Source organism: Zonotrichia leucophrys, chromosome 4 (assembly GCF_028769735.1).
Source record: "Zonotrichia leucophrys gambelii isolate GWCS_2022_RI chromosome 4, RI_Zleu_2.0, whole genome shotgun sequence".
Classification (NCBI taxonomy): Eukaryota; Metazoa; Chordata; class Aves; order Passeriformes; family Passerellidae; genus Zonotrichia; species Zonotrichia leucophrys.
The window spans coordinates 70,533,358-70,551,899 of record NC_088173.1 but is presented as its reverse complement, the minus strand read 5'-3'; the positions used below and the strand labels follow the sequence as shown (position 1 = coordinate 70,551,899).

The window sequence follows — 18,542 nt, the reverse complement described above, 5'->3', positions numbered from 1 at the left end:
CCCCATCCCAGTCCCTGACTGTCCCCGGTGTCACCTCCCACAGACTGAGCCCGGGTGTGACCCACAGGACACTCGTGGGGTGCGGAGGGGCTGAACCCCCCTTCTTCTGGCAAATCTCTGCACCCCCTCCCCAGTGACCCCCTCCAGGACCATCCAGCCCGACTCCAGCCTCTGTTGATGATGATGGAGAGGATGAAGGGCATGGGGAGGGGGGATAACAGCGGTGACCTTGACCCTGAACTCGACCTTGCCCCCCACCCGCGATGCTGCAGCCCCTCACCCCACTTTTGGGGGAAAGGCTTCTCCCCTCCTCCCACTATCGGGGGACAGCCTTCTGCGGGCTCCCCCTCTCCGCCGCTACCGGGAGGAGCCGTTCCCCCGGTATCGGCGGGATTGGCTGCGGTTCCGTGACGCGGAGGGGTGGGACCGCATTACCACCGGCATGAGCGCGGCCGAGGGCCGGCCCCGGTGCCGCTGGGGCGGCGGCGAGGCGGTGCTCCGTGCCCGTGCCGAGGCCGCCGGTTACCGGAGGCTGCTGCGAGCCCGAGCCGCCGAGGTGGAGGCGTTGCGGGGCGCGGTGGGCGCGTTACACCGGCAGCTGGAGGGGCTGCGGGACCGGCGGAGCGGGGAGCTGGCCAAGTACCAGGTGCGGGGCTGGGGGGGCGCCCGGGGGGCTGGGAGGGAGCGGGGGATGGGAGGAGGAGGAGGAGGAGGGTGGATGTTTTTGGGAGGATGGATGTTTGGAGCTGGATGCCCGGAGGGATGGGGAGAAGGAGGGTGGGGATGGGGAGGGGCGGGGGTCAGGGGTCCGGATGGAAGTGGGGGGCCCCGGGAGGGATGGGGGAGTTCAGGTGGGACCGGGAGCGGGGGTTTGTGTGGGCCGGGTGTCGGGGCGGGTTTGGGGGTCCCGTGGGTCCGTGTGGGGCGGGGGGCGGTGCGGAGTTCCAGAGGCCGGGAGTCCGTGCAGATCGGGGGTCGGGCCGGGGGTCCCTGTGGGGGTCACTGTGAGCGGGGGTCCCTGCGTGGGTCCGTGTGGGGCGGGGGCCGTGTAGGGGCGCCGGGAGTCCGTGTAGGTGGGGTTCGGGCCGGGACTGGGGGTCCCTGCGGATCGGGGGTCGGGCCGGGGGTCTGGAGGGGTGTCGGGGGTCCCTGTGGGGGTCTCTGTGTGCGGCGGATCCCGGGGGTCGCCCCGCGGCCCCGGCGCTGCTGACGGCCCGGCTCAGGAGCGGGTGGCGGAGCTGGAGCGGGAGATCGGGGCGGCGGAGGCGGAGATGGCCCGGTGCCTGCGGGAGTACCCGGCGCTGCTGCGGCTGCGGATGGCGCTGGAGGCGGAGATCGCCGCGTACCGGTACGCGAGGGGGGCGCGGGGGGCACGGGGGGCGAGGGGCTTAGCCCGGCCCTTCTTTTCCAGGGAGATGCTGGAGAGCGAGGAGCTCCGCCTGGGCGGCTTGGCCCCGCCGTGAGCCCCGGTGCCACCGCCGGAGCCCGGCCCTGCCGTTACCACCGGAGCCACGGTGCCGGGACCGGACCCTCAGCCCCACCACCGGCCCCCGGTTCCTCCGCCGGACCCCAGACCCCCGATTCCTGCACCCCGGTTCCCTGGGACCCTCGGGACCTCTCTGGACTGACGGAGCCCCGGTCCCTCTGTCCCCCCGTTCCACGGGTGCCCCGGACTTGTGCCCGCCTGGCCCGGGAGCCCCGGGAGGGCGGCGCCCGTGGGGTCTCACACTCACCAGCCTCTCCGGGGCGGGGGTCCCGGCCCAGACCCCTGTGGAAGCACCTCAATAAAGCCCCGTGGCATCACCCGGAGCCGGCGCGGCTGGAGGGGGGTGGGCAGCACTCCCGGCTGTGCTCCGGGGGGCTCTGGTGGGGTGGGGGGCTCAGGGAGGGGTCTGGGTTCCCTCCTGGTGCAGCCCCTCGGCCCCGAGCTGGGACACTGAGGGGGCGCATTGTGGGGCAGCGGCTTCGGGAGGAACTGAGCCCCTCCAGTGGGGATGGGGAGTCCCTGATCCTCCCCACACTGTCAGCGGTGCTTTGGGGTCAGGATGGGGGATCCTGATCACCGGGATGTGGGGATGGACGGGGTCAGGATGGGATCCTGCTCTTCAGGATGTTGTGGGGACGGGGTCACAGTGGGATTCTGCTCCCCGGGATGTGGGGATGGGGTCAGGATGGATCTATGGGTCAGGATGGATCCTGCTCCGAGTTGGGAGGTGGGGTCTGTCCGGGGACTGGGGTCGGAGGGACTATGGGGTCAGGATGGTCTGCTCCCCGATTGGGACGGGGTCAGGATGGTCTGCTCCGGGATTTGGGGCGGGGAGCTGCTCCTGTGCCTGGGGACGTTGTCCCACCACAGTCCGCAGAAAGGAGGCACAGCTGGGAGGGTTTTTGAGGGTTGGGGAAGTTCAGAAAAGCCATGTGTAGCTGGGCAGGGTGTGGGGACCCTCTCCCCCACCTGTCCCCGAGATGGGCTGGAGCACGGGTGGAGCCTGTCCCAGCCATGCAGAGTTCTGTGCCGCACCTCCCTCCCCACACACACCGAGCAGAGCTTGTGGTGGCAAAGCCAATCCCTGAGTTTTATTAGGGGAAAAAAATCCTTTTCCGAGCTGTAAAGGGAAGGGGGTTCTGGGGACAGGAGGTGCCCGGCTGTGGGGTCAGCACCCTCCAAGCCGCAGTTATTGGGGTGCACCGAGGCCCATCCAGGCGCTCCAGGGGCTCCAGGCCGGGGGCGTGTAGGGGTCCCGGCAGCTGATCCGCACCCGCCCCGCTCCCACCGGCACCGGCGCCTCCTCCGCGCCCTCCACGAACTGCTCAACCTGCAAAGGGACAGGGCATGGTCTGGGGAGGGGGGCACAGCACCCCCTGAGCCCGGCAGCGCTGGGGAGAGCAGCAGTGACAGCCTGGGTGACAATTCATCACCCCAGGAGGGGAAGAGGCAGAGTGAGGAGGAGCTGTGGCTGAGCATCTCCCCAGGCAGGGATGGGGCAGGGGCTGGGTGGGCACAGCGCAGGGTGGGCACAGGGCACGGTGGGCACATGGGGCAGCCTGTGTTGGTCCCCCCGGGGCAGAGACCCCCCATCCCCGTTACCTGGGTGCCGTTGTGGAGCTCGTACTGCAGGTGGTAGAGCAGCGCAAAGTAGGACTTTGGGAGCGGCCAGGAGGCCGGGGGGGCCCAGGCCAGCTGGAGCTGCTCCCCCCGCTGCTGCAGCATCAGCTCCTGGGGCGGGTCAGGACGCACTGCGGACAGAGGGCGCTCAGAGCAGGGGCTGAGACCCTCCCCACGGAGCCTTCCGTGCCTTTTAGACCCCTCCACCCCGCTTCTCCCGCCCTGAGCTCACCGATATCGCGGAGGAAGAAATGCCGGGAGAGGTTGAGGTAGGAGGTGTCCGAGAGCCCCTCCAGGTGGAGCTGGAGCGGGCGCAGCTCCTCGCCGAAGGGGCAGAACAGGGGATCTGCCAGGCTGGCGTTGAAGCGGCCCTGCTCACCGGCCACGGGCACCCAGGGCCCCACGGAGCCGTCGCTGTGGGGAGGGAGGGGTGGGCAGCGCTCAGGGCGGGGTGCCCCTGGTGCTGCCGTGGGTTTGGGGGGTCCCGAGGGGCACCCACCTGCGGATGAGGCGGGCACGGAAGATGGCAGAGGCGGGCCCGGGCCAGGAGCAGCGGAAGGAGCCGTTGTAGGACTCAGCCTGGCAGGACACGTTGATCTCCTCCTCGCCTGAGGGGTTCAGGGGTGGCTGGTCAAGGGTGGTGCCCCCTCCCCGCAAGGGGCTCCCCACAGCCCTCATGCCCACGGGCTGGGCACCAGGATCCCCTGCTCCTCATCCCTCCACCCCCATCACCCCAGCCATGCCCTGCTTACGGGTGTTGCTGAGCACCACGTAGGTGCTGTCCAGCAGGACAGGGCCAGCCCAGCAGCTGTAGTTGCCCGTGGCTGGCAGGTCCAAGCCCAGGATGGTGAGCTTCTGGCCCTCAGGCACCAGCTCAGCCATGGGCTCCTCGTCCCCGTTCAGTGTCCAGGAGATGTGCTGCTCTGAGGTGTCAGTGTCACATCGCACCACCACGTCCTGGCTCAGCTTCCCCACCTGGACTGGAGGTGAGAGGCAGATTGTCCACTGGTGGGCTGTGGTGAGGGCAGATTGTTCCCCAAACCACCGTGGGTGGTGGCCTCACAATCCTCACCCAGCTCCTTCACCCCACATCACCCCAATGCCCACCCTCCAATCTCCCAGCAGAGCTGTCCCAGCCCCTATCAGAGGGTTTGGGATGCCCCCCACTCCCTGTGCTGTCCCAGCCAGGTTCTCCCTCCAAGGCCTCCCTGTGCCCCACAGCAGCACTCACACTTTGGGGGGAAGGCAGTCAGGGCTTGTGCAGGCACCAGGAACAGCAGCAGCCCCAGCAGCGCCAGCATCTGGGAAGGGAAAGGGCAGGGAAGGGCAGCCCCAGCTGGACACAGCCCAGGAGAGGGGCACAGGCAGGGCAGAGCCCCCAGCCCTGAGAGCAGCAGGATCCCCCCCAAGACCCCCCATTCTGTGCTTACCTCTGCGTTGTCTCCGGTGGGCTCAGCAGAGCCGGGGGCTGCGCTCTTATACTGGGCTGGGCTGAGTGGGGCTGCCCCAAGGTGCAGTCACAGCAGCATCACACTTCTTAGAACTGCAGGATGGGACCCACGCTCAGCCCCCTCCCTGCCTCCCACCCACAGCAATGCTGGTGCTTCCCGGGGGGGCAGGGGGCACAGACACCCCCTGCCCTGCCCTGCAATGCCAGGGGATGGGTCACCCTGGGAGCACCCAGAGAAGGGGCAGCACTGGGTATCTGGGGTGGTGTTGGGGTTTTGGGTGGTCCCAGCTCTCTCAGAGAGGGGTCCTGCAGCACCTGAGGGTCTGCACATCATCAGTGTGTGCTGCACAGAGCCCCCCCAGTGCTGCACAGAGCCCCCCAGTGCCCTGCTGTGGGGTGGGGAATCCTGTGGGGTCTCTCAGCACCTGTGCTGGGGGGCTGGAGAGGGGCAGCTCAGGGCTGGGCCCCTCTGGGTGGGTTGAGGAGAGCGGAGGGTTGCCACAGAGGCTCAGGGTGATGCCTCCAGGCTGGCACGCCCCTTCCATCCCCTCCTCGGGCCACTGTGTATCCCATGGGGTGCTGTGCAGAGATGAGGACGTAGGGACAGAGATCACCAGGGCCACCAGCTGCCCCTTTGCCACCCCACTGGTGCCAGCCCATGCTGAGGGCACGCAGCAGAGCCCACCCTGGGGAAGGCAGTGCTGTACCCTTTCACGTACTTTCTGCAGTTCCTAGAAAGCAAAGAGGGAACTGGGGCTGTGGGAGGCTGGGGCAGCCCAGCTCTCACCTTTTGAGGCCAGGACAGGCCAGTGGGACCTCCAAGGCCCCTCCCTGAGCTGAGCCAAACCCCAGTGCGTGGGCTGAGGGGTGGAGACGGGGAGCCAGGACCCCCAGGCCCCATGGAGCAGCTCAGCCCTTGGCTGTAGCACTGTAGTGAACCCCAAAATGAGAGGGAAGGGGTGCCCTGTCCTGGGGTGCCCCCGTGCCCTGCCCTGTCTGGGGGAAGCAGGCACTGGCAGCAGGTTGGGGGCCCCGCTCGCCCCCATCTCACAAACCACAGCTTCCCCTTGGCTTCTGCAGAACAACCACAACCACAGAGGGGAAGTCCTGAGGCAAAGGCCAGGGATGCCCTCAGAGCCTCAGCGTGGTTGGAACCCCAGCCTGGCACCCGAAACACGGGTGGGAGGGAGAGAGGCCTCACGGACAGAAACCATTCCTGGGAGACGGGAGGAGCAGGGACAGAGCCCACCCTGGCTGGATCACTCTGTGGTGATGTCCCTTGGTGAGATGGACCCCACCCTGGCTGGATCACTCTCTGGTGATGTCCCTGGGCAGGATGGACCCCATCCCAGCCAGACCCCTCTGTGGTGATGTCCCTGGACAGGATGGACCCCACCCTGGCTGGATCACTCTCTGGTGATGTCCCTGGGCAGGATGGACCCCACCCTCGCTGCAGTCACGGACACGAAGCCAGGAGCAAAGGTCACAAAACTTTATACAGGAGGAGGGACCCGTGCGTGGCCCCTCGGCCCCGGGCTTGGGGGGAGTGGGACAGGCGGTGCCTCCAGCCCCGCAGCACCCCCAGGAAACACGGGGTGAAGGAGCCCAGTGGGGAGGGCCCACAACACTCCCCCGGCCGGGGCCAGCGCTCCCCAATCCACGCTCCGAGGTGGTCCCACGGCCGCCGGCCCACGACTGACCGCGGCGCAGAGCCGAGGCAGTGCCAGGCCGTGCCCGCGCCTCCCTGCGAGCCGGGACAGCCCCTGCGGGCACGCAGCCCCCCTGGGGCCTCCCCGGGGCTCCCCTGTCCCCAGGGTCACGGCCAAGCCCAGGCAGCCCCACCGCGGGGCTCCGCTGCTCCGGCTCACTGCAGGACGCACACGTCCGCGGGCTCATCCTCCACGCGTGCGGCGCCCTCCGCCAGCTCCGCCTCCGCCGGCGCCGCCTCCTCGGCCGCCACCACCTTCTCCCGCAGCTCCATCAGCAGGTCCCGGCCCTCGCTGGGCGGCAGGTTGCTCAGGTAGTACTGCGGGGCCAACTCCACCAGCCTGCGAGGAGAACAGCGTGGGGTCAGCCAGCTACAGGGACACCCTGTAGGGAAGGAGCTGCCCCTCCCCGTTCCCTCACATTTGGGGCTGGATCTCCGAGACCACTTGCAGGCAGTTGTCCTGAGAGATGGTGAACTCGTGGTAGAGCACCCAGGGGGGCAGGCGGCGCGGGGGTGCCCGCAGCAGGTACCCAGAGGCGGGGGCCAGGTGTGCCACGTGCTTGTGCGTCAGCATCACGTAGTTACCGGAGCCGTCGATGTCCCGGGCGACCTGCGAGGGACCAGCAGGTGTCAGAACTCAGCACATCCCTCTGGGTGTCCAGAGTTGCCCAGGACCCTGCTGGGGGGCTCAGAGACCAAAACTGCCCAAAAACACCTCGGGATTTGATTGTGACCCTTGGAGCAAGTTGCCAGATTTGTATGAGGATGTGGAAGTCACACAGGTTTGAACGGTGTAATAACAAAACGATCACAGGGTGAAAATGTAGATTTTAGGATTTTTGGTATGGGGGTTATGGGGACAAGATGGAGGAATCTGGGCGTGTCTAGCCTTTCTTCTTCTTGTTCTCCATTTTCTGCAGTGATGCTGGCACTTTGGGATTGGTTTAGAGTAGAAGTGCACTGTCTAACATAAGTGATAGGTATTGCCAATTAAGTGTAAATATGATATACATAGTTTGTCGTATAAAAGGACAACACAGAGTGCCTATGGCTGCCCTGCTGAGCAGATCTTGGCTGGGCAGAAAGAAAATTTTATAGATAAGAATTAATAACCTCAAGACCGAAAAGTGAAGAGTCCAAACTCGTTCTTCAGCCGCGCGGGCTGAAGCAGAGACATCCTGCACATCTCAGGGCAGCAATTATCAACAGCAACCCGAGAAGCAGGGAGTGGGGTGGCTGCACACCCCAACATCTCCCCCATAACTCCCCCCAGCCCCTGGGCTCACCTTGAGGAAGTAGCCGGAGATGAGGGCGCGCTGGATGTTGAGGGCGTTGGCGTCGGAGCCGAAGGCGGGCGGGGACACCGGGAGCTCGATGCGGCGCATGGCCTCCAGCAGCTCGGCGCGCACCGTGCCCGCCAGGCGCAGCGCCTCGGCACTCAGCCCCTGCTTCCGGCACCAGCCCTCGTCCCCCGCGTCTGCAGGGGCACAGCGGGGTCACAAATGGGGGACAGGGGTGGCACAGTGGGGGCTGTGATGTGGGGACAGGGGTGGAATAGTGGGGTCAACAATGTGGGGACAGGGGTGGGATAGTGGGGTTGTGATGGGGGACAGGGTGGGATAGGGGGTTGACAATGGGGGACAGGGTGACTGGGGGTTGGCAATGGGGGGACAGGGGTGGGATAGTGGGGTTGGCAATGGAGGGACAGGGGAACACTGGGGGCTGTGATGTGGGGAGAGGGGTGGGACAGTGGGGGCTGTGATGTGGGGACAGGGGTGGCACAGTGGGGTCAGCAATGTGGGGACAGGGGGGGGACAGTGGGGTCAGCAATGGGGATGGGGGGGAACAGTGGGGATGGACAAGGCAGGGGACAGGGGTGGCACATTGGGGTCAGCAATGTGGGGATGGGGGTGGGACAGTGGGGTCAGCAATGTGGGGGACAGAGGCAGCACACTGTGATGCAGGGACAGCGGTGGCACAGCAGGGCCAGCAATGTGGGGACAGGGGTGTCACAGTGGGGGCTGGGATGTGGGGACACAGATGGGACAGTGGGGCCATCATATGGAGACAGGACAGTGGTGCCATGGGGTGGGGACAGGTGAGCAGGGAGCCCGCTGGGGTGGGGCCTTGGGGAACACAAAAACACTGCTGTTCCCCTCTCTGTGACCCCTTCACCCAGTGGTGACAGGGACTGAGCCCCCAGGCTAGAGCTGGGACCCGCAGATCCTCCCCAGCCAGGCTGGGCACTAGGATGGGGTCAGCAATGTAGCTCCAGGGCAGGGACACATGAGGGGACACAACAGGGGACACAGAGGCATCTGTGGGATGCCCACAGGGGTGAAGCCCCCCAGCCCCTGCCCCACTCACGCTGCTGGAAGGCATTGAAGATGTTGATGAGGGTGAAGTGGTCCCCGTTGGGGTGCAGCAGCGCCCGCCGGCGCAGCGCCACGGCCTCCTCCAGGTATGTGGACAGGGGCACGAAGCAGGGCGATGCTGGGGGTGGGCAGGGGTCACTGTGTGTCCCCAGCACCCCCCTGGCACTGCTGGCTGCCCCCCAAGCCCCCACAGGGTACCTGTGAGCATGGCAGCCAGGCTGACCATCTCCTCCACGCAGTCAAACTCGCAGGAGGCGATGAGGGCCTTGGCCAGCTGCGGGTCCAGGGGGAACTCTGACATGATGATCCCAACCTCTGACAGATTCCCGTCATCATCCAGGGCTGCCAGGTAGTCCAGGTCCTCCAGAGCTTGCATCAGCGACTCAGGGGCTGGGGTGGGACATCAGGCAGCTTTGCCCACTCTGTCCAGTCCCTCCCCAGAGAAAAGCCAGGCCGCAGTGATGGCCACAGCCATGGCTGCCCCTTTGTGTCCCTCTGCTCCCCACGCCATGCCTGGCCCCCCTGGACTCTACCTGGGCGGTCAAGGAAGTCACACTGGCCCATGTCAGCGATGTCCAGGCGCTTCAGCAGCAGCACCAGGCGGCTCAGGCTGGTCTCACTGACCTGGGGTGCAGGGCTGGGGGGCATGCGCTGCTCAAAGGCCTCCGAGTACAGGCGCAGGCAGGTGCCTGCAGGAGAGAGGGCAGGGACAGCGTGGGGACAGGTGCTGCTGGCAGTGCTGAGGGGGGGACACTGGAGCAGGGGCTCACCTGGGGGGTTGCCAGCAGCTCTCTGCATGCGTGACTCGGCCTGGCTCCTGCTGATGGGCCGCAGCACCTGGGACTCGGCGCGGATGCGGGGGTTGTACACCTGCAGGGGAGGCTCTGAGTGGGACCTCTGCCATCCCCCAAACCCCTCACCTGCCACTGCAGGGCCACCACTGTCACCTCCCTGGGGCACACACCTCCTCCCAGCCTGGAACACCACAGCCCACTGCATCCAGGGCAGGCCCAGACCCCCTCTCATCCCCTGTGCCACTCACGCTGCGCAGCTCCAGCCCCGAGTCAATGACGAAGCGCACGGTGCCCAGCGAGAAGGATGAGTCCCCGAGCCAGTGGGTGACAATGACACGACGCTCCCGGCCCTCCTCGGGTGTCTCATAGAGTCTCTGTGCAGCCCTGCCCACCCCGGGGTGCAGTGGCAGCACCAGCAGCGGGCCCAGCGCCGGGCTCAGCGCCACGGCCTCCGTCTGGATGGCAGCACAGCACTCCGAGATCTCCTGAGCAAGGACAAGGGGGACAGGTGACACTTGCTGACACCGCAGTGTCCCCATCCCCATGTTGTGCCATCCCTTGTGCCCACCTCCACCACAGAGGAGCTGCAGCTGCCCCTCCATCCCACTGAGAGGAACCCCCTGCCCTGTTCCCCCACCTGCTCGCTGGCCAGGAAGACGAGGACGTTGCCGGGCTCCTGGCGCCGGTGGATGTCCAGCACGGCCTGGCAGGCGGCGGCCACGCTCCCGTGGGCCGGCGGCTCCCGGTAGAGCAGCTGTGGCGGGGAGCCGTGCCCGGGCACCCTGACCACGGGCGGGTCCCCGCAGAAGGCGCGCAGGCGCGGCTCCAGGGCGGGCGAGGTGACAATGACGAGGCGCAGGGCCGGGCGCTGGCGCAGCACGTCCTTGAGCAGCCCCAGCAGCGCGTCCGTGGGCACCGTGCGCTCCTGCGCCTCGTCCAGCACCACCACCCCGTACTGCCGCAGCAGTGGCTCCGACGTCATCTCCCGCAGCAGCATCTCGTCCGAGCAGAACCTGAGACAGCCCCCACCCATCAGCATGGACCCCTGGCTGGGGGGGACACCTCATCCCTCCCCAGAGCAGCCCCCTCCCCATGTCCCAGATTGCCAAGCAATGTGTATCCTATTTGCTCCTCCCGCTGTGGTGTAGTGTCACCACACTGTCACCATGCCACACAACTTCCCTGGCATTTCTCCTAGATTGCCAAGCAATGTGTGGATCCTATTTGCTCCTCCTGTTGTGGTCACCATGTCTCGGTTTGGAAAGCCAGATGTGTGTTAAGGAAGGCAGGAGCCTCTCCTGAAATGGAGAATGTAAACCTTCCCCCGCTCTCTGAATTGCTAAGAATTTAAAATAAAGGGGCTCTCAGGCAAAAAGATATGGTAGCAGGAAATAACAGTTCTTTGATAGGGAAGAAAATAAAGGATAAAATAAACAATGCAGTAAACCAAAACAACACTGACAGAGTCAGAACCCAACCTGACACCCTGTGGGTCAGGGTGTTGGTAGCAGTCCCTTTAGAATTGTGGCTGCAGCCCTCCTGCAGTGTCAGGGGTGGTTCTGCTGGAGCAGGGATCCTGTAGAAGGGATCAGTGGAAGAGGCAGCTGTTGTTCCTCTGGGAAATCCAGTGGAGAAGCTGTGCTGGTGTTCCAGAATCTCCAGATTGTATCCAGGTAGCAATGCTTGGCTCCTCCCAATGGGTGGAGCATCTCCCAATGGGATGCTGCAGTTCTTATCAGCCATGCAGTGACATTCAATAGCTGTTATCAGCAGATGTCCCCTCCTGAGGGAGGAGTGATTGTGGAAGAGATAAGGCAAACTGCCCACTTGACAAAAGACAACTGGAACACAGATGGTGACAGAATTCATCTTGCCTTGCAATCTGGGACACAGCACACTGTCACCATGCCATGCACCTTCCCTGGCATCTATCACACACTGCCAAGCAATGTGTGTGTTCTGCCATCTGTTAGAGGTGGAGCAGTTATCTTCTGTTCCTTGGGCAGTTTTCTTTATCTCTTCCACAGCCAATCCTCCCTCCAGGACATATCTTCTGCTGATGGGCCATTAATCATTAATTATCTTCTGTTAATGGGCTATTGAATGTCACTGCACGGCAGATAAAATTCCATCATCTCATTGTGAGATGCTCCACCCAGAGGGAGGAGCCAAGCATTCCTACCTGGATCCAATCTGAGATTCTGGGACACCAGCACAGCCTTTCCACTGGATTCCCAGCTGCCTCTTCCATTGGATGCCCAGAGGAAGACTGCACCTTTCTACAGGATCCCTGCTCCAGCAGAACCACAGCTGGCACTGCAGGAGGGCTGAGCCCCCATGGGATGGGGCTGTGCCACCACCCTGACACACAGAGGGGCAGGTTGTGTTCTGACTCTATCAGTGTTATTTTGATTTACTGCATTGTTAATTTTACTTTTTTCTTCCCTAAATAATAAATAAATAATAATAAACTAATAAACTACTACTACTAAAATAAATAAATAAATAAATAATAAAAACCTCTTATTCCTGCTCCCACATCTTTGCCTGAGAACCCCTTAATTTCAAATTTATAACAATTCAGAGGGAGGAGGTTTACATTCCCCATTTTAGGGGATGCTCCTGCTTTCCTTAGCACACCCCTTTGCCCTTCCAAATGGAGACACCCCAGATCAGCCCCTCCCCAGATCAGAGCAGCCCGTGCCTCTCCCCAGCCAGGCCAGCCTGGATTAAGGGATTAGGCGAGGTTTAGCGGGATTAGGGCGCCGTGCTCCCGTTCCCAGCACGGGCCCTGCTGTCCCTGCCCTACCTGAGGATGGTGTCAGCAGTGCAGCAGTCCTCGTGGGGCACACAGTAGCCCACCTCGTGGCCCAGGTTCAGGTCCATCTCGTCGGCCACGCGCAGGGAGAGGCTGAGGGCGGCCAGGCTGTGGGGCTGGGTGCAGGCCACCAGCCCGTGGGCAAACGACATGGACAGAGCGTACTCGGCGCACCACTGGGGGATCTGTGGGGACAGGGCATGGGCAGTGTGCCTTCAGGACTGTCCCCTCCCTGCTGTGCCACTCCAAAGGGCATAAAGACCCTCCCCATGGATTTGGCTGTGGGATCTCCAGGGTCAGGGGCTGTCCAGAGGCACTCAAATCTCATTTTGTGTGAAAAATGCCTATTTTATGATTGGCTTTTTGCAAACATTAAAATGAATATTCTGCGTTATGTTAGAAAGTGATGCTCTATTAATTTTCTTAAGTGGTCTGTTAAATATAGCTTTAGGTTATAACAAAATGTTAAAATAGAAACTATGCTATGTAAGATGTTTTTTTAAAGAAAGGACTTGCAGTGAGATAGCAGCCACAGGACACCTGAATCTTTCAGAGAGAGATAATTTATTGCTCCATTATCAGGAGAAATGAACTTCTTTCTGCCTCACTCAGCCATGAAGAGCCGTCAGGATTAAGAGGAAGAAGTTGACACTGACCAGACAGAATCCCTTGTTTGAATGGAATTTATGCATCATGTATGAGATGTATGAAAATGCAACAGGTTATTGTTTTTAAGGGTTAATCCTCTGTTAATGTGGGTCCTTTTTGGGGCTTATTTTGCCCAGAAAGAGGTACCTGGACTGTCCATAACTCTTCGTTTCTATTGTCTCATATTGTCCTAATCCAAATTGTCCAAAATTTTTATTACTCCAATTATATTGCTATTTTTATAACCATTTTATTACTATTAAACTTTTAAGATTTTTAAAAACAAGTGATTGGCGTTTTTCACAGGCAGGATCTTCCCTCTGCACTCCTGTCACCTCTGAGCCCCACAGCCTGTGCCAGGAGCCCCTTGGCCCCACACCTGCAGCTTCCTGCCCCGGTGTGGGACACCATGACCCTGCTCTCACATGAGGGACATGGGACAATGGCCTGGGAAACCCACAGAGGGACAGGGAAGGGATCACCAGGGAGCAGCTGCTGGCCAAGTGCCTGGCCTGACAGCGTGGGACAGTGCCAAGGCCACGCAGATGTCCCTTAGGCACCAGGGACCTGAGTCCTGCTCCCTCCTGTCACCTCTGAGGCCCCCACAAGCACTGCCTGTGCCTCAGTGTCCCCAGGGCCCTGCAGGGACTAACAGCAGGGAGCTGCACCCCAAAAACACCGACCCTGGGGCCCGCACAGGAGCTTTGATCCACAAATCCGGCAGTGCCAGCCCAGCCCAGGAACTCAGCAGGTCACACCCAGGGAGCTGATTTGCTTGAGCACCTGAAGCCCAGGGACAACACCCTGATAGCCTGGGGGACCCAGCCCGACAGCCTGGGGGACCCAGCCCTTCCAACACCCCAATATCCTGGGAGACCCAGCCCAATAGCCTGGGGGGATCCAGCTTGTTCCAACACCCCAATATCCTGGGAGACCCAGCCCATTCCAACACCTCGATATCCTGGGCGACCCAGCCCAATATCCTGGGGGACTCAGCCCAATAGCCTGGGGGGACCCAGCCCGTTCCAACACCCCAACAGCCTGAGGGATCCAGACCATTCCAACACCCCGATATCCTGGAGGACCCAGCCTGATATCTTAGGGGATCCATCCCATTCCAACACCCTGATATCCTGGGGGACCCAGCCCATTCCAACACCCCGATATCCTGGGGGACTCAGCCCATTCCAACACCCCAAAATCCTGACCCAGCCCATTTCAACACCCCGACAGCCTCAGGCGACCCAGCCCATTCCAGCCCTGCAGCTCTGCCACCACAATCCCCTCCCCGGTCAAAGTCTGCCCGGTGTTGTCCCCGAGCGTCACCAGCAGCTGGGACCGGCTCCCCGGGGCCACCCCGCGGGGATCTGCAGGCCCAGCTCCGGGAGGGGCCGTTCCTCCCTCCGGTGCCAGCGCTCCCCGGTTCGTGCCCAGCTTTGCCCACCCCCAGCACATCACGGTGCCCGCCCACCCCGCCGGGCTCCGTGCAGCGTTCCGGGGCACCCTGTCCGTGTGTCCCTCTCCACCCGCTCAGTGAGGATCAGACACCACAGCCCAGCTGCCCTCGGGCTCACCTGCGTGCTCTTGCCGGTACCGGGGGGCCCGGACACCAGCACGATGCCGCTGCTGCCCTCCAGGTGCTCCATGAAGCTGTACTTGGCCGTCCACACCGGCAGCTCCCGCCGCTGCCGCAGCAGCTCGTAGTACCGGGAGGAGAAGGGCAGCCCGTCGTAGGGGTTCACCTCTAGGTCGCCGTCGCAGCCCAGGGACGGCTCTTCATCCTCCTCCTCCTCCTCTTCCTCCAGCGCGGAGCCGGGGCCGCTCGGCCCGGGCAGGGGAGCCGGGGCCCCGGAGCCGGCCATGGCGGGGACACCGGAGCTGCGAGGGCGGGCGGGGGTGGAGCGGCACCGGCGCTGACCCACCCCCGCCTACGTACCGGGAAGGCGCCCGGTGCTGCCCAGTGCCACGTCCCGGCCGGCGGGGAGGGGGGACCCGCGGGCACCGGGGACGGCTGGGGGATGCGGGCACGGGGGTGACACGACCGAGGAGATCAGGGACACAACCGGAGTGTGGGGGACCGGGAGAACGGGCAGGGAACCGGGAAAGGGGATGGGGCACCGGGAGAGCCCCGCAGGACCGAGCGGAGTGCGGACACCGGAGAGGTGTGCTGTCCCCACCCTGTGCGTGGGGACCGGACTGGAGGCAGGGTACGGGGGTTGCGGGACAGGGTGGACACCTTGGGAGGGTCTGTCCCGAACGGCACGGGCCGGACCGGATCGGCGGAGCACCTGTACGGGACGGTGCGGACCGGGCACCTGAGCACCGGCACCGGGCCGGAGCGGAGCGGGCGGGTCGGGGGCGGGTCAGGGGCGGGATCCCCGCACCCCCTCAGGGCCGCGGCCCCGGTTCCGGCCCCGGTTCCGGTTCCGGTCCCGCCGCTCACCTGCGCGCGCCACCGCGGGCCCTGCCGGGGGACACGGCCACGTGACCCGCGGCAGCCAATCAGCGCCCGCGCCGGGCGGGGCCCGGATGTGGCCGCGGGACCGGAGCGGACGGAGCGCCCCGGGACCCCCCTGGGCACCGCTCCCGCCTCCGCTGCCAGCTCCGCCCTGCGCCCCCGAGCCGGGCACGGCTGCAGCCCGAGCCTCCCCGCAGCCCCTATTCGGACCGGGCTTCCCGGTACCGGACATCTCGGTGTTGGTGTGGGACATCCCGTACTGGATCTGGGCATCTCGGTGCGGGACCGGGCGTGCCACAGCCGGGCATCGTGTACCGGCGTATCTTGTAGCAGTGTTGAGCATTTCCGTACAGAACATCTTATAGTGCTGTGGGATGTACCGGAACCAGGCATCCCGTACCGGTGTCGGTCCTTCCGTACCGGAGCATCCCGTAACGGTGCTGCTCATACCGATGCCGGCATCCCGCTGCTGTACGGGGCATCCCGTACCAGCACGGGGTGTATCGGGGCCGGGCATCCCGCTGCAGGACATCCCGTACCGGCGCCAAGTACCCGAAGCGGCTCCCGGTGGGACCGGCAGGTGGAGCTCCGTGACCGGCGAACGGCCCGGCCTGAGCTCCCGCCGGGACCGGGCAGGGACTGGGGACCCAGCGGTGCCTGCTGGCCCCGGGACTGCGGAGATCGGGAACCGGGAGGGTTTGGGGACATACACGGGGGGGTTTAATAATAATTATTAAAATAATAAAATAATAATTATTAACAATATTAATTAAGAATAATTAAATATTTATTAAATTATATTAAATAATGAATAAAATATTGTATTAAAGAATTCTGTAGTAATCTGTACTAAAGAATACAGAAAGGATACTTGCAGAAGGCTAAAAAGATAATAATGAAAACTCCTGACTCTCTCCAGACCCCCAACACAGCTTGGCCCCAATTGGCCGCAGAGTGAAAACAGCTCACAGCAGAATCCAATGGAACAATCACCTGTGGGTAAACAATCTCCAAACATTCCACATGTGAGCACAATACAGGAGAAGCAAATGAGATAAGAATTGTTTTCCTTTTTCTCTGAGGCTTCCCAGATTCCCAGGAGAACAATCCTGCGTGAAGGGATTTTTCAGAGAATTTGAATGCCACAGGGCACGATGGCAGAAACCTTGTGCCAGCAAGGAGCCTCACAGCTGGCACAAGGTTTGTGGCTCTTGGTGCTGTGGTGTGGCTGGAGCACTCTGTGCTCCCAGCTCCATCCCCATGTCCTGCTCTTGGTCACTCAAAAGTGTCACCATGCCACCAGAACCCACCCAGTGACCAGACTGAGCCCAGACCCCTGGCCGGTGCCATGAGGGTCCCAGGGCCTCCATCCCCACCCCGGCAGGGACAGCACGGTGGGGTGGGCCCTGCTGAGGAAGCAGAGGTTTCACAAGCTGGGGGGGGCACACGTGACACAGGAGGGTGGCAGGAGGAACCACCCGTGGCTCCGCAGCGCCCCGGTCCCCCGGCACGGCCCCGGTCCCCCGGCACGGCCCCGGTGCTGCCCCGGTGGCCATGGCGCCCTGGCTGCCCACCAAGGACAAGCTTGGCGTGGGTGAGTGGGGGCTCTGAGGCTCCGCGGGGGTCCCCACCGGGCTGGAGGGATGGGGTGCTCAGGGTGAGGTGACATCCGTGGTGACACCCCCGTGGTGGCACAAGCAGGGGCTGCAGGGCTGGTGACAGCAGGCTCAGGGACGGTGGCCAAGCAGGACAGGAGCCAGCAGCACCCACGCACCAGGAGGTGCAGGGCTGGTGCTGCTGCTGCGGTGGGGAGCACCGGGCTGGGGGCTTGGCTTCCCTCCAGCCCCTGGGGGAGCCTTGAGACACCCCAGGAATTTTCCTCAGGGGGAAATTGCAGCTGCCTTGCAAAGCCTTGGGCACCCCCAATCCTTGCAGCACCCCCAGTCTGGGCTCCCCGTGCCTTGCACCAGCTCTGAGCACCCCCACTCCCTGCAGCACCCCCAGCTTCTGCTGGCTCCTGCAGCCCTGTGCTTCTTCCCTTTTCTTGTGGGGCCGTTTCCTGCGCCCTTCCCTTGCACTCTCTGCAGTGCCGGAGCTGCTGCAGGGTTCTGGGCAGCACCTGGGGGTGCCTGAGCTGCTGCAGGGTCCTGGGGGGCTCCTGAGCTGCTGCAGGGTTCTGGCGGTGGCCAAGCTGCTGCAGGGTTCTGGGCAATGCCTGAGTGAGGGCTGAGCTGCTGCTGCTCCCAGCATGGGGAGCTCAGGGTGATGGGAAAGGTCCTGTGGGACCTCGGGGTTCCTGGTGCAAGGTGGGTCTGGGGGTGCTGCCGTGTGAGCTGGCCATGCCTGAGGCTCAGGGTGGGCACAGGTGCTGACAGAGACCCCCCGGTGCAGGGGCTGTCCCCAAATCTGGGGGCCAAACCAGCTCTGCCTGCCTCAGAGCTGTCCCTGGGGCCAGAAATAGCGACAGGGACAACCACAGCACAGCCGGGCAGGAAGCTGCTGGTCACCGAGAGCACCGCCCCCTCCCCTGCCGCTGGCTCTGCTGTCCCCAAACAGCCCTGTCCCTGTGTCACCAGTCCTGTCCCTGTTCCACCAGCCTGTCCCTGTTCCACCAGCCTGTCCCTGCGCCACCAGAGCTGTCATTGGGCCACCAGAACGTCCCTGGGCCACCCGACCTGTCCCTGCACCACCAGACTGTCCCTGTGTCCCTGGGCCACCATCCCCGGGCAGGGGCTCAGCTGGCACTTGGCTCCCCTCACTGCTTGTGCCAGGAACAGGACCACCGGCACCCAGGGTGTGGGTGGAGGCAGAGGGGACCCATAAGGAACCCCTGAGTGCCAAAAAGGGGCTGGGGGATTCTGTGTGGGCTGTGTGGGGTGGGGGATTCTGTGTGGGCTGTGTGGGGTCGGGATGCTCTGGGGTCTCATCCCTGAGCTGTTTGTGGGGCCAGGGCTCTGCCCCATCTCTCAGGGCTGGACAGGGCCGGTTTTGGGGGGCACCATGGGGGGCTGGCTGTGGGGTGCAGGTGCCTGAGGGCTGCTGAGGGGCTCCAGGCAGGGACCCCAACCCCCATCCCCTCTTCCCACAGCCGTGTGGAACTTCCCGCGCACCAAGGAGCATCACCTGCCGCTGCAGATCGGGGAGATGGTGCACATCCTGCAGGCCTCCGAGGGTAAGGGGGACCC

The 18,542-nt window shown here is 63.6% G+C and overlaps 4 protein-coding genes across 4 annotated transcripts in view; 2 read left to right on the top strand and 2 right to left on the bottom strand.

Moving 5' to 3' along the window:
- The first annotated feature begins 308 nt into the window (after positions 1-308).
- LOC135447185 (alpha-internexin-like) lies at positions 309-1,803 on the top strand. The gene is made up of 3 exons (XM_064712061.1): positions 309-646; positions 1,224-1,348; positions 1,412-1,803. The coding sequence occupies exons 1-3, from the start codon at positions 443-445 to the stop codon at positions 1,461-1,463; spliced, it is 381 nt and encodes a 126-aa protein (XP_064568131.1). The 5' UTR covers positions 309-442; the 3' UTR covers positions 1,464-1,803.
- Positions 1,804-2,607: 804 nt separating this feature from the next.
- Positions 2,608-4,407, bottom strand: LOC135446423 (interleukin-12 subunit beta-like). The gene is made up of 6 exons (XM_064710144.1): positions 4,338-4,407; positions 3,859-4,086; positions 3,606-3,714; positions 3,339-3,520; positions 3,089-3,237; positions 2,608-2,816 (listed from the first exon to the last, which is right to left on the bottom strand). The coding sequence occupies exons 1-6, from the start codon at positions 4,405-4,407 to the stop codon at positions 2,676-2,678; spliced, it is 879 nt and encodes a 292-aa protein (XP_064566214.1). The 3' UTR covers positions 2,608-2,675.
- Positions 4,408-6,033: 1,626 nt separating this feature from the next.
- On the bottom strand, positions 6,034-15,365 carry DQX1 (DEAQ-box RNA dependent ATPase 1). The gene is made up of 12 exons (XM_064712059.1): positions 15,343-15,365; positions 14,474-14,777; positions 12,243-12,436; positions 10,071-10,446; positions 9,682-9,918; positions 9,410-9,509; positions 9,173-9,328; positions 8,838-9,029; positions 8,632-8,757; positions 7,551-7,741; positions 6,684-6,874; positions 6,034-6,604 (listed from the first exon to the last, which is right to left on the bottom strand). Exons 2-12 carry the CDS (start codon positions 14,759-14,761, stop codon positions 6,421-6,423), a joined length of 2,235 nt encoding a protein of 744 aa, XP_064568129.1. The 5' UTR covers positions 14,762-14,777; positions 15,343-15,365; the 3' UTR covers positions 6,034-6,420.
- Positions 15,366-16,837: 1,472 nt separating this feature from the next.
- The window catches only part of LOC135447182 (dedicator of cytokinesis protein 2-like), a 51,549-nt gene continuing 49,844 nt past the window's right edge, over positions 16,838-18,542 (top strand). The window contains exons 1-2 of the mRNA XM_064712058.1: positions 16,838-16,951; positions 18,446-18,529. Of these exons, the coding sequence (XP_064568128.1) occupies positions 16,912-16,951; positions 18,446-18,529 (124 nt within the window). The 5' untranslated portion in view covers positions 16,838-16,911. The remainder of the gene's footprint in view (positions 16,952-18,445; positions 18,530-18,542) is intronic.